This window comes from Zalophus californianus, chromosome 11 (genome assembly GCF_009762305.2).
Source record: "Zalophus californianus isolate mZalCal1 chromosome 11, mZalCal1.pri.v2, whole genome shotgun sequence".
In the NCBI taxonomy this organism is placed as follows: Eukaryota; Metazoa; Chordata; class Mammalia; order Carnivora; family Otariidae; genus Zalophus; species Zalophus californianus.
Genome location: NC_045605.1, coordinates 29,871,932 through 29,885,348, shown reverse-complemented (window position 1 = coordinate 29,885,348; position 13,417 = coordinate 29,871,932). Strand labels below are relative to the sequence as shown.

Genomic DNA, 13,417 nt, shown 5'->3' with positions numbered 1-13,417 from the left:
ATGCATGCCTGTAAAAATGACAGAGTGAGGAAGGAAGCATGTAAATACGAGGACACACCAAGTGTCTCTTACCTTTTGAACATAAGGCATGTAATCTTTATCCTTGGCAAATGAACCATATTCATTCTCCACCTGCACTGCAATGACGGGGCCTCCCCTGTGGTACTGAGAAACAAGCAAATCAAGGGGAAATGTGAAGCTACGGGTGGGAGAAGGCTGGATTCTCTGAGTTTGCTGCTAAGATCACACACCTGGTGCGGTAAGCTTTGATCCAAGTAGTTACCTCATATTCCTTTGGTGCTCCCTCTCTTCCCCCAGGTCCTGGAGTCAATCACCTCCAGGCACTTCAGCTGTTGCACAGAGTCCTGCCTTCCCTAGTCTTTGGAGATAAGCAACTCCCACAGTTTTCCCTCTATTTCTCATACTAATTATCTGCTTAAATATGAATCTCAAACCTACAAACTCCCCAGCTTCATTGCCCACTCTAGCCCCTTTCCCCAGCAAATGAAAGAGGTGTTCCTTCCCCCTCCTGCCTTAGGATAATGCCACCACTTGTGCGTGGAGTCTCCCTGCTTCCTACTCTCTGCCCTGTTCCGTCTACCTTCTGTACTTTCAACCTCTCCTTCCAAATCAACTGACCTCCAGCATCATGGAAACGTATTCGGAACCCTCACATCGGAGAGGGAGAGCACCCAGGACTATTAGCCCACCCACAGTTCTCTTGCTCTTCCCTTTTTAAGAGCCCTGTTTCTTAAAAGAGTTACTGCTTGTCTACACTCAGTTCTCTCTGCTTTCTCACTTTGGTTGGTTTGGTTTGGTTTTTTTGCTTTGCTTTCTCACTTCGACTCCACCCCTCAAACCACCACGGTAATTCTTCCAATGCCATCATGCCACCTGTCATCAACAGTAACCTAGTTGAAATTATACTGACATTATAAGTTTTCACTGTTTAACTTAATCTTTCAATGTCCTTCCACACTGTAGTGCAGAAGCCTCTCCATACTGAAGGCAGAGTGAGCTCTTGACAGCCTGACCACTCCACCCCCCACATGGTTCCTATGGCCTATAGAGTAAATGCCAATTTTAGAGAGAGGTATTCCCTTTCGGACAATGGGACAGAAGAGAATGAGCATGCCCCTGTGTTGGAACAGAAGAGAGTGAGCATGTGGGGTGGGTTTTCCTCTACAGCCTCATCTTTTGCCTCTTTCCCACCTTACTTTCTACTTCCAGCTCTTCAAACTCCTCATTCTGTCTCTTGCTCTCTGATCCTTACCCATGTTGGATCCTCCTGACCATTGCTAATGCCTGCCCATGCCTCAGGTCACTGTTTAAGTTACTTTTTCTGGAAAGCCATGCCCTGAGCCTCCCTTCCTCCCTTGATGCTACCCTGTGAGGGCTGTCCCGCACTTCTTCCACTGCAGCAACTATCCCTCATGTTGTAAGTGGTCATTTGTCTCCATGGGGCAGGAACCATGTCTGTCCTTCTCACCATTGGAAGCTTAGCTCCTACACAGCACCTGGCACATAGCAGGTGCTCAGTAATTACCCATTGAGTGAACATAAGTATTCCACACTGATGAATTAAGAAAAATTTTTGTATTATTGAACCATATCTTCTCCCCAACCTGGAGGGTGAGATTTCTAAAAACTGCGTCATAAATTCACAGTTGACCTTACAAAACAAACAGGGTTAGAAGGATGAAAGTCCCATGTGAAATAGTGAAGACACTCTAAAAATTACTTAAATGTAGGGGCGCCTGGGTGGCTCAATTGGTTAAGTGACTGCCTTCGGCTCAGGTCATGATCCTGGAGTCCTGGGATCGAGCCCCGCATTGGGCTCCCTGCTCAGCAGGGAGTCTGCTTCTCCCTCTGACCCTCTTCCCTCTAGTGCTCTCTATCTCTCATTTTTCTCTCTCAAATAAAATAAAAATAAACAAAATCTTTAAATAAATAAATAAAAATTACTTAAATGTAATAATTAAAACAAGATAACCAAATAGAAAACCTTAAAATACTAACAATTTAGTAATGATAAGCCCTCTAAATTTCATTTGCACTTAAAATTCCTTGCTTTTTAAAAGTTTCCTAGGATTTCCTACCTCATAATTTCAGTGGGGTGTTTGTAAATTTGCTTTGCTTGCAGCATCTGTACTAATGGTATGTGGCATTTGTACTTGTGCCTGAACTTCCAGCCAAACATCCAAAGTCTTTCTAGTTTTAAGGCTCAGAGATTTTTGCTCCTGCATCTGGTCCCCCCTATATGGCAGAAATGCAGCCAGAAACATATGGTTTTTAGCCCTTCTAATGAAAGATGTACCTCAATTCCGCCTAAGAGACCCAGAGTTTAATCCTAACAACGATGTCTTCTTCCCCGCAGCATTGGTCATCTCTCCTAAAGCTGTACTGCAGAGACATAATTCCTAATCTGTCTTTCCCTTTATTTCCATTCCTAATCCGCAGTTTCTTTTCTTTAAAATTATTCTAAGAGTAACTCATAATTCACAATTGAGAATTAGTTACAAAGGGCTAGATCTGCATCATATTTCCCCCCCAAAAAAGAGTCTACGATAATAAGCTATTGGTCTACTACCTAATAATTGGTTTTTATCCCCTCTCAAGTTTTATCAAGATATATGCTCTCAAAATAAGATTTATTTTTATTTAAATAATAGCCATGTGCCTCCTCTTCTTTGGAAAAGAGTTGTATTTTAAAAATCAAACATAATGACCAAATAATTGCTGCCTTGTAGACTGCAGGGTATACGTTCTTTTTTATCACAGACTGGTCTGTGTTGCTGTGGGTACCTTGCATAAGATCTGGAGACTCCATGAAGACAGGAAAATGCATGGGGTCTGTGCTCTGTGCATTTATGAAACTAAAACAAACTGGAATGTAAGCAATAGCAAATATCCTCACACAGGTACTAAATGACATATGAGCCAAGTTATGCATTATAGCATAAACTGGAAAAATCAAATGTCCGTGATGAGGTACTAGTTAAATGAATCACAATATATACAAATTGTGGGATACTATGCAGACATTAAAAAGAATGGGTTTCAAAAATATATTTTTAAGTGAAAAAAAGGTCAGTGGGAATTGTGTATTTTTTAATTAAAAAGTATGCATAAATACACATACACATGTGTAAGTGTATGTATAAATAACTTGCTTCTATATGTGTAGGAAATCTCTGGAAAGACACACAAAAATCTGGCAAAATTGATTATCTTCTGAAAAGGAAATTGAATGGCTTTGGCTCAGGGTAAGAGGGGAGAATTATTTCACCATTAACTCTTTTATATTCTTTTGAGGTTTATCACCAAGGGCCTGTATTAACTATTTAAAACAACAAAGATAATTTAAGAGTAAAAATAAGCAGTATGAAGGTCAGTGAGCTTAATGAATATCGAGTACATTCAGAACAACCACAAATGAACACCCTTTGTCAGTCCCTTGTACGATGTGTGTCTCTCCAGAAACCTTGGGGTAAAGGCTGTACTTAAGACGAGGGTCTAGAATTGAAAATTGCAAGAATGTCGGCTTCAATTCTCTTAGAGACTGGGCATGGCCTATTCTGTGAACAAGCCAGAAAAACAATTTCCTAAAGCAAAGATAAGAAAGAAGGAACCGGAGGGGTGCCTGGGTGGCTCAGTTGGTTAAGCATCTGCCTTTGGCTCAGGTCATGATCCCAGGGTCCTGGGATTGAGTCCCACATTGGGCTCCCTGCTCAGTGGGGAGCCTGCTTCTCCCTCTCCCTCTGCCCCTCCCCCTGCTTGTGCTCTCTCTGTCTCTCTCTCAAATAAATAAATAAAATATTAAAAAAAAAATAAAAGAAGGAACAGGAAATTTGCTTTACCTGGAGAGGAACAACTCTGGAAATCAGGTGGTCAAAATACTTATCAACTGCTTCAACAAAGCCCTTGTAGGTTGTTCTCAATATCATCTTGGGGTCTTGCAGCAACCAGCTGGGGGCCAAAGGGGACAAGCTCAGTGTCGGAGGTGGGAGGGTAGAGGTGAGGGTAAGCGGGGGTGGGGCTTTTGCAGTTTTACATCCTTTGAGCTCATGTCCATGGTCCTGGAGCACTCAGGGGTCCTGAAGGGATGTGTCCATGTCAGGTTTTTGGACCATTCTCACAGATTTAGAAGAAAAGATACCAACTCCATCGACATGACACTTTACAACTTACTATCAAGACTTGTATTCCCACATCTTAATGAGAGGTAGTTTAACCTTTCGTTGAATACTCTCCTCTATTCTTGTTCAGGTCATTAAAAACATTTTTCTTGAGCACAGTGTATACACCTTGGGCAGAGGTTGCATTTCCTGTAAGAGCTGAGACTTCCAGCACAGAGTAAGAGCTTATAAGCCAGTAAGCACACCTCCAGATCACCTGTAAAATACTGGGCAGGGATCCAGCTAACCTGCACCATGAACTGCTTCTCCTCTAAGGCACCCTCTTCTTCAAGGTCAGGTATTTTCTGCTCCTGAGCTGGGATGGGAGAACAAGCTCATCTTGGAGAAAAGTAATGCTTTTACCTGACAAAGGAAAGTAAAAGTGCTCGCCTGGAGCAGAGCCATGGACTAAATGGGCAGTCCTGTCAGCTTCTGACAGTACCAGAAGAGCATTCTTGAATTCTCACCCTGAACCTTAGTTGTTTGCATTGAGGGCAAGCATCACAGATGAGAGATCAGGCAAAGAAAAATGAGAGGGAAAGGAGGGGGACTGAAGGTTCTTAGTACAGAGAATTTGGTCTTCCACTGACAAAATAAGAGAAAAATCAGACATGGTTAGAACAAGCCCATTCTTCAGTGTCTAAGGCTTCCTCCCATTCTTCTCACCACAGGCCAGAGTTGGGCATAGCTCCCTTCAGTGCGGAAAAAAGACTATGATCATCCTGATGCTTCCTCTCCCCCTGCACACTCTTGGCCACACACCCAGAGCACCGGGACGATGTGTCATCTATAAAATAGGGATTACAAGAGCACCTACACCTCACCATATTACTGCAACCACTGCCTGAGACGATGTATGTAAGGCAAATAACAGCGCAAGACACAGAGGATATGCTCATTTGTTATTAGACTGAAGTTTTATGTTTAGTAAAGCCAACAAATGAACTTTACTACAACCACAACTCTGGACTCACAGCCCCACTCACCTGGGCAAGCCTCCAAGGTCAATCTCACTGCAGATGTAGGGGCCTGGACGCAGAATCACCCACAACCCGATCTCCTCAGCCATCAGCACAAAGGCCCTAGGGAGGTCAGTGTCAGCAGCTCTCAAGACACAGAGGGGAGGATGGGGACAAGCCCAGCATCACAAGGTGGTGGAGCTGCCCAGCTCCTCTCCTCCCTCCCTTCACAGGCCCTGGGAGCTGGGTTCTCACCTGCTCCCAGCCCAGGACCTTCTGCACAGCCCCACTGGGGGCATAAGGAGGAAGGGCATCAAACAGGGTACGGGGGGGTCCTAACAGTGAACCTGACCCCAACAGCCTTGAGACCATAGAGGGGCAACCGCAGTCCCAGCACAGGCAGCTGGCCCACACTGCAAAGCAGGGCAGACACTGGGGATTAGGCATCTCTGGGCTGCAGTGAAGAGGTCTGGGCTCAGAGGAGGCAGACCCAGACCCCCAGGAGTAACAGGTTCATGGAGAGCATGTGGGTCCTGAGAACAAGGCTCCTGACCCGCCTCTCTCTGGTTCTCAAAGCAGAACCGAGATGGTCCCATGGTTCCTGATCAACCCCAAGGGGCCACCTCTCTGCCTCCCCACCCCAGGCCAGGCTATAGAAGCAGCAAGAGCACTTACTCCAGGTCCAGGTTCCCAGAGAAGTCAAATTTGCCTCTTTCTGGCTCATGGAGGTTCCACGGAACATAGCTGTAATAGGGAAGGGGGAAGTACAATAAACATCTTCAGATTTCTTTCCTCTAAATTCCTAGGTGAGCCCCAAATCCATGCCAACACCTGGGATAGCTCTATTTTGGAATAAGTTGGAGTTTCTAATGGCAATTAAATATGTATTATGTGAACATTGATTATTGTCAATATTACCCCAGTTGTGGTCCAAGCTGCCAATAATCCTATGATTCTAGATTCCTTGAATTTATACATAAATTATCCCACTCACCACCCCATTCTACGTAATACCCATTAAACCTATAACGAAAAGGATAAAACCCTCAAATGCCTACGTATGCCAAGAAATTTTTGCTAAGAATTAACCAAAATAAGAATAGAGGAGGACTTCCTACAAGGATAATGGAGATGCAATGAAGAAAAGTGCCAGTTTTAGATTTAGCAAGAAGGACCATGCTAGGCACCTCCCCCCACAGGGCTGAGCCTATAGGGACAAAGGGATATGTGTAAAATTTTTATTAGGTGATATTTTTATTAGATGACTATCTTTTTTGTATTTGTCACCAACAAAGTTCTTGAGGGTTGTGCATCTAACCTCATTTTTATCATTAGCTCTGTATTATACCTCGTTAGCTTCTTATTACACAATTGTGCACAATGTAGATTTTTAGAATCCATATGTTGCATTGTGGTAGAACCGACTTTTTTAAAGATCTTTCGTTGTGAGGAGGAATGAAAAGTTGGTTTGCTCAAGACTTAAAAATGCATGATAAAGTTTATAGCTATGCACTAAGAGAACAGAATGAAAAAAATTGCTAAATGATGCTCACAAGTGACTTACTTTAAAGGATATTGCTGGGAAAAGTTGAAAACAAAAAGATGGAAAATGATATAGATGAGGCAAAATTATTCTAGCAATCTTAAATTGCAGGTAAAATGGAATTTAAAGCAAAAAAAAAAAAATCCCTCACAAATAGATGTCGAAAGGCATCAAATAAGAAGAAAGGAAATGATCCATCAAGAAGATACAGTAATCACGACTTCATGTGCTCTGTAACCATAACTTCAAGTCAAGGAGGAATTTACTGAACCAGAGAAAGGGATAAATCCATAGTCATAGTGGGAAGAGTTAAAATACTTCCCTAAGAAACAAAGAAAATAACAGCAAAAACTTGTAAGGATGTAAGTTTGAATAACACAAATGAAAGGCTGAATCTAAGAAATACATAGAGAACTCAGTAGCCAAACGTAGAGCACATATACTCTTAAAAACATATGCAACAGTCATAAAATACAAAATAAATCTCAACAGATCTCAAAAACTTACATCACATAGTCCATGACCCCAAGATAAAGGCAACTACATTAGAAAATTATGCTTTAAAAATATGAAAAGTAAAATAAATAAATAAAACAGAAAGCATATTCCCAAATAGCTGAAATGTTTGAGACCGGATGACAAAGTATTACACAGCAAAATTTATGGGATATGTAACCAAAGCAATAATTAGAGGTAAACTCATATCCCTGAATAAATATATTAGAAAATGCAAAATCCTGGAAAGAAAATGAGCTAAATATTCAACTCAGGAGAAAAGGAGAAAAGAAGGAAGTGGAGGAGGAGGAGGAGGGGGAGGAGAGGGGGAGGGAAAGGTAGAGGAGGAGGGGCAGGAGAGGGGAAGAAGAAGGTAGAGGAGGAGGGGGGAGGAGAAGGTAGAGGAGGAGGGGGAGGAGAAAGTAGAGGAGGAGGGGGAGGAGGGGGAGGAGAAGGTAGAGGATAGGGAGGAGGGGGAGGAGAAGGTAGAGGAGGAGGGGGAGGAGCAAGTAGGGGAAGAGGAGAGGAGAGGGAGAAGGTACTAAATCAAATAAGGTAGAAGAGAGGAAATTATGCATCACTCAGAAATTATCAACTAGAAAACAAAAAGATATAGAGAATATTAATAAAGCTACAAGCTAGTTCTTTGAAAAGACTAAATATTTAGACAAGAAAAGAAAAAGGCCTAAATACACAATATGATGTACAACTTCCAAGAAAGAAAGGAGAATCTTTAAAAGTCCTAGTCGATCTAAAAGAAGAAAGAAAAGGAAAAAAGATCTACAGAATAAAAATAGTATATACTCTAGAAGAAAAAACAATAACCATTCAAGAAAGTTGAATCTTCACCTCACAACCACAAAAGATAGTAGTCACAGATTTTACAGGTGAATTTTAAGAAACATTCAGAGTAAAGAGAATTCTTTTGCAAGATAGTTTCAGAGAAGAGAAAAAATATATAGTCACTTGATAAGTTTATTATAAGACTGATCAAAACTGGACAAGATACTGACAGAAATACAATTTTAAATCAATTTCAGTTATAATCATAAATATATATATCTGAAATAAAACACTAATAAATCAAGTCTAGCAATCTGTATGTGTGTATGTGTGTTTGCATATTCACATGTGCATGTCTCGTAACCACATAGAATTTATCCCAGAGCTGTGGATTGGTTGAATATCAGAAAAATTGTCACTATAATTTACTACTTTAATAAAGGAGTGAAGAAAAACCATATAATTTTTTCATTAGATGTAGAAAAGCTCTCAATAAAACTCAATGATTATTTTGATTAAATTCTTTGTATATTAGATGAGCCAATTATCAATTTACTGCCTCCCAGCTTCGGATGCAACCTTTAGTATCGGCTCTGCAGTAATGGATGCAGCCTGACCTTGAAGCAGTTTGTCCTTTGTAGTGAGTACTGTGCTTATCTTTGCCACAAGAGGACGGTGGAGAGACATTCTGGAGAAAAGGGGCGTCTCTTCTGATTGCAGTGCAGGTTTTGCATTTCTATGGTCCTGCTAGGTCTTATCAGTGGTGTAGGTGGGTCAGGACATCTGGTGGTTCTTTGTTTTTTAAATAATCAATGCATTGTAAGTATAATCCATAACAACCAATGTAGAATTGCCCAGAAAGGCAAGGGAACTCAACTATTTTTTCAATTGACATAATTAATATCGTTACAGATGTAAAACATTACATTACTTTAAATGCCCCATAGAGTTTTGCTAACATTTTTTTCTGCTCTTTCCCCTTCTATATTGTAAGTTTAAGCCTCTCGGGGCTGCCTTTACTTTTTCCTGATGTTACTAATAAAATCCCACAGCTTGACCATGAAGACAACATATCCTTCTAATTGCTGGTGATAAACATCTCACCAAGAAACAGAAAAATGAGTTCTGTCTCATAAAATGATAAAATGCCCTGCAGAGGGGACTTAACTTTACAAGACTTTACAAGCAGGGTTGCAAAGTGCTCTGAATGTCATCCTCAGTCTCGAAGTCCACAGTTATGAAAGGCGGTTGAGTTGCTTAGCTGCTGGAACCAGGTGTCTGAATTCAAAGCATAGCTCTACTAGCTATGAGTCTTGGAGCAAGTGCCTGAGTTTTCTCACCTATATAAGATAGTGATTACCCTACTCACCATCTAGTATTGATATATGGACAATGTGAATTAATATTTTCTAGGGTTTAGAACATGCCTGGCTAAGTGTAAATACTACATACATGTTCGCTGAATAACTAAAACTGGTTGTCATACTTTATAGTGTTGATATATGTAGATGGGGATCTCAGTGTTCTGTCAATGGCAGCATTGTTATATGAAGGGTGGGCTCCCCTGCCTTTTCTCCTTTTTTTTTTTTTTGTAAGATTTATTTATTTATTTATTTATTTGACACACAGAGAGAGACAACTAGAGAGGGAACACAAGCAGGGGCAGTGGGAGAGGGAGAAGCAAGCTTCCCGTGGAGCAGGGAGCTGGACCCAGGGCTTGATCCCAGGACTCTGGGATCATGACCCAAGCCGAAGGCAGATGCTGAACGACTGAGCCACCCAGGCACCCCAGCCTTTTTCTCCGATTCCAAAAACACCGTTCCCATGAAGTTAACCTCATGTTCTTTCACGTGCACCTGTTACAGGGCTGCCTTCCTTGGAATGGTTTCTTGAGGCTTACCCTATAACCTACTTTTATCGACTCCCTTTTTGAACTTCAAGGCATTTTTGGAAATAGGTTTGTTATGAAGGAATCGCCACTGCTCCTAACTCAAATGTGATTTTTGCTTTGGGCTGGTTTTCATTTGACTGGCCATCTGTGCACAGGCAGGAGCCTATGCCCGTGTGTGAGCTGGGCAGCATCCTCACTCACAGCTGGAGGGTCACACCCTGAGAAGAAGGTGGGAGGAGACTCACCCTGAGCAAGCTAGTTAAGCCCTCTATGCTTCTGTCATTTACCCCCCTGCACAGTGAGAATTACACTATCCATCTCACAGGACAGCTAGTTGTGAAGATTAAGTGATTTTGTGAAGATAATTACAAAATGCCCAGCCATCAGTAGACCCTAAATACACGTTACCTTTTGTCACTATACACCTAATCATGTTAAAGATCACGCTAAATTTATCGTGTTAAATGTATATTTAATCATGTTACATTTATATTTAAATTCTTATGATTGACTAAAGTAAGTTTGCATTTCTTTTTTTTGCCATTAGAATTTAGTACATATACGTGCCAGGCATTGTGATAGGCACTTTTCACATAAATAAGGTAAAGGTTTTATCTCATTTAATCATCAATACAAATTTATGAAGCAATTTTTATTTTGCCCATTTATGGACGAGGACACCAGGGCCCTAGGATATGATGCTTGGAGGCAGAGCTGGGACTGAAGACAGGTCTGTCTGACCCTGCATCCCTATGCTCTTAATCATTAAGCTACAGTATTCATTCCCTTAATGCCATTAAACTTCACTTTAGTGATACTGGGATTTCCTTTGACGTATTCATTTCTTTTGATACTATTATTCCTTTACAAGCTCATCTCCATATACATAAATAAAAATTGTTTTTAAAACACCATGTATTGAGGCTCCCGGGTGTCTTGATTCCAGGGTCCTGGGATTAGATGGAGCCCCTAATCGGGCTCCCTGTTCAGCAGGGAGTCTGCTTCTCCCTCTGCTCCTACCCACAGCTTGTGTGTGCCCGCGTGCACACACGCACACACACACACTCTCAAATAAATAAAATCTTTAAAAAAAAACACCATGTATTTATTTATCTCTAAGTATACTTGGAGCCTTTGTCATTAAACTGAGAGCTCCTAAGGGACCCAGTGACTCTCCCATTAGAGAGATTCTTGTGGCAATCACTTACTCCTTCTGTCTTTCTCTCATTAATCCCTACCCAAGATTTTGACCACAGCAAACTAAGTGTGAAGTGTGACACTGAAGCATATAAGGCACATGCTAGAGATGACTATTCAGAAGGTAAACCCTCAGGCGGGGGTCCCAAGTCCAGAGGCTCTGAGCCTGGATGCAGGGGTTAGGAATAGGGTAGGAAGGTCACAGAGGGCTAGAGGGCCAGCACTCACGTGGTAAGGGTGTTGAAGCCACAGGCCTTCAGCTTCAGCAAGCGGTCCCTCCAGTACTCCCTGGGCACCCGAAAATAATGGATGGAGCCCCCGAAAATCAGGAACTTGTGACCCCCCAGGGTGAAGTATGGCTTACTTCCGACTCTGCTTTCAGTCTCAAGTCCCACAGATCGGTCCTTCAGTGTGAGGGGGGTCAGGTGAGACCAATTAAACATGCTGAGAGAGAGAGAGAGAGATCGGCCAGGCCGCCATAGCCTTAGCGGAAAGGGACGTTCTTGGGCAGGACACTCTCTGAGCATCCTGCTGCTATTATCTTCTCCAAGAAAGGAGAACCCCCCTCCCCCACTCAGGCAAACCTGTACGGGGCTGGCTGTAGCTGTGCATTTGCATATATAAGACCCACTTTATCTTTCACTCGGGGAGCAAAACCTGATAAGATAAGTGGCACGAAACAGATGCACAGGATTCTTTTCCAGGAGAGACACCGGCTGAAAAGAGAAAAAAGGGCAATGACCAGGGGAAGGCACTGGGCTCATCAAACTGTAAGGATTAAAATGCTGCTCTAGCGGCAGGTTAGTTGCAAGAGCCACAGAGGAGACTCACATCAAGGTAGGTCTTCTAGGCTAGCCTAATGCGCAGGGAGACTGCGGGTTTACCTGCATCCACTGAGGTCCCCTGCACCACCCCGGCTGTCCCACAGCCCACCTCAGTCCCGACAGAAAGATGAAGATAGACAGTCCTCGAAGCCCACAGCCAGGAACAGGACAGGGCAACCGTGGGAACTGGGGAGAGGCGATCCTAGGAAAAGGTGGAGGAGGGCTAAGGGGCTCAATGAGAGGTGGGAGCTCTCAGAAAGGCTGCAGTGTCCGATCCCTGGGGCATTTTGTCACCATCCACACGCTGATTTTATTCTCTCTGGGATAATGGAACAGACTCTCAGCAGGGCTCGGGCGGATCTAAGGTGTGGACAGAAGAGCATGAGGACCGAAAGCTTGAAAGGCGAGTCGATGAGGAGAAGCTCAGGCAGATAGGAGGACCCAGGGCGACGTCCCAGTCCAAAGGGGCCCTTGCTCCACATAATGACCCGGGGCCCAGCGAAATAAACTCCTGTAGATGGCCGGCTGACTAACAGAACCGGGAGGGAGCTCTAGCAGGGTCCCCGGATTAGCGCGTTCGGGGCTACCCAGCAGCCCGGCTGGGCGCAAGGACCGCTGCGCCTGGAACTGCGAGCTGCGCTGCCGGGGCAAGGTCACCTGAAGCGCCGCGGGGTGCCCATCACGCACCGCCGGGGGGAGCCGAGGTCCCGCGCTGCTCCCCGCCGCCTCTCCGCGGACCCCGACGCCGCGCACCGGAGCGGGGGAGCCTGCCAAGCAGTGCCAAGGAGGTCTCGGGCTCTGGGGGGGCAGGGAAGGCCGGGCACCACACCCGACCCAGCGTGTCCGAACTGCCTGTGTGCGCAGATGCCTTTCAGCTGGTGCGAGTAATGTGGGAGGGTCTTGAGCTATGGCCATGACCTTGGTTTTCCTATACTGTGTGTCACCAGCCAACTGGGAGGGAAAGGCAGCGATAAGTGGGAGGAAAAAAGGAAAACTTTGCCTACGCGTGTTCCGCGGGCTCAGCGACTGTGGTGAGTGCCCCTCTGCTGAAGACAGCGCGTCCAAACCAATGGATACAGTGTGCACACAGACGAATAGTTCCAAAACGATGGGTAAATGCCAAAATAAAGGTTCTACAGGGTGCGATAGAGGTGCAGGTGAGGGACACAGGCTACCCTGGAGGAGTATAGTTTAACCAAACCGAGTCTGTAAAATAAGAGAGTTATCAGAGCAGAGAAGGGAGTGCTGTTCCTATCAGTGGAACAGTTTGGAAGTATCTACATAGGTTATGCAAGAAGTACAGCGTGGAATTCTTTGGTTTCAAACTAGCAGGAGATGGGGCTGGAGAGATCAGATCAGGAGGAGGCAGGCCAGGGAGGGCAGTGGAGACAATGAACTGCTTCAGTCCGCCTCTTTCCAGAGATTTCAAGCAGAAACTAAGTCAGATAGTAATTTTCTGGAGATCAGGAGAGACTGCAAGGTGTAGGCTGGATGGAAAACAGACAGGTCATCCCAATATATGTGGTGATCCCAGGATAAGGGATGGA

The 13,417-nt window shown here is 43.8% G+C and overlaps 1 protein-coding gene across 3 annotated transcripts in view; it reads right to left on the bottom strand.

Moving 5' to 3' along the window:
* LOC113914711 (beta-galactosidase-1-like protein 3) overlaps positions 1 to 12,721 on the bottom strand; it is a 53,467-nt gene extending 40,746 nt beyond the window's left edge. For all 3 annotated transcript variants that reach the window (XM_027580167.2, XM_027580168.2, XM_027580169.2), the window contains exons 1-7: positions 12,528 to 12,721; positions 11,631 to 11,762; positions 11,275 to 11,490; positions 5,813 to 5,881; positions 5,165 to 5,260; positions 3,861 to 3,969; positions 73 to 165 (exon numbers count right to left, since the gene is read on the bottom strand). In XM_027580167.2, the coding sequence (XP_027435968.1) occupies positions 73 to 165; positions 3,861 to 3,969; positions 5,165 to 5,260; positions 5,813 to 5,881; positions 11,275 to 11,490; positions 11,631 to 11,762; positions 12,528 to 12,550 (738 nt within the window). In that variant the 5' untranslated portion in view covers positions 12,551 to 12,721. The remainder of the gene's footprint in view (positions 1 to 72; positions 166 to 3,860; positions 3,970 to 5,164; positions 5,261 to 5,812; positions 5,882 to 11,274; positions 11,491 to 11,630; positions 11,763 to 12,527) is intronic.
* Between the last annotated feature and the right edge of the window lie 696 nt (positions 12,722 to 13,417).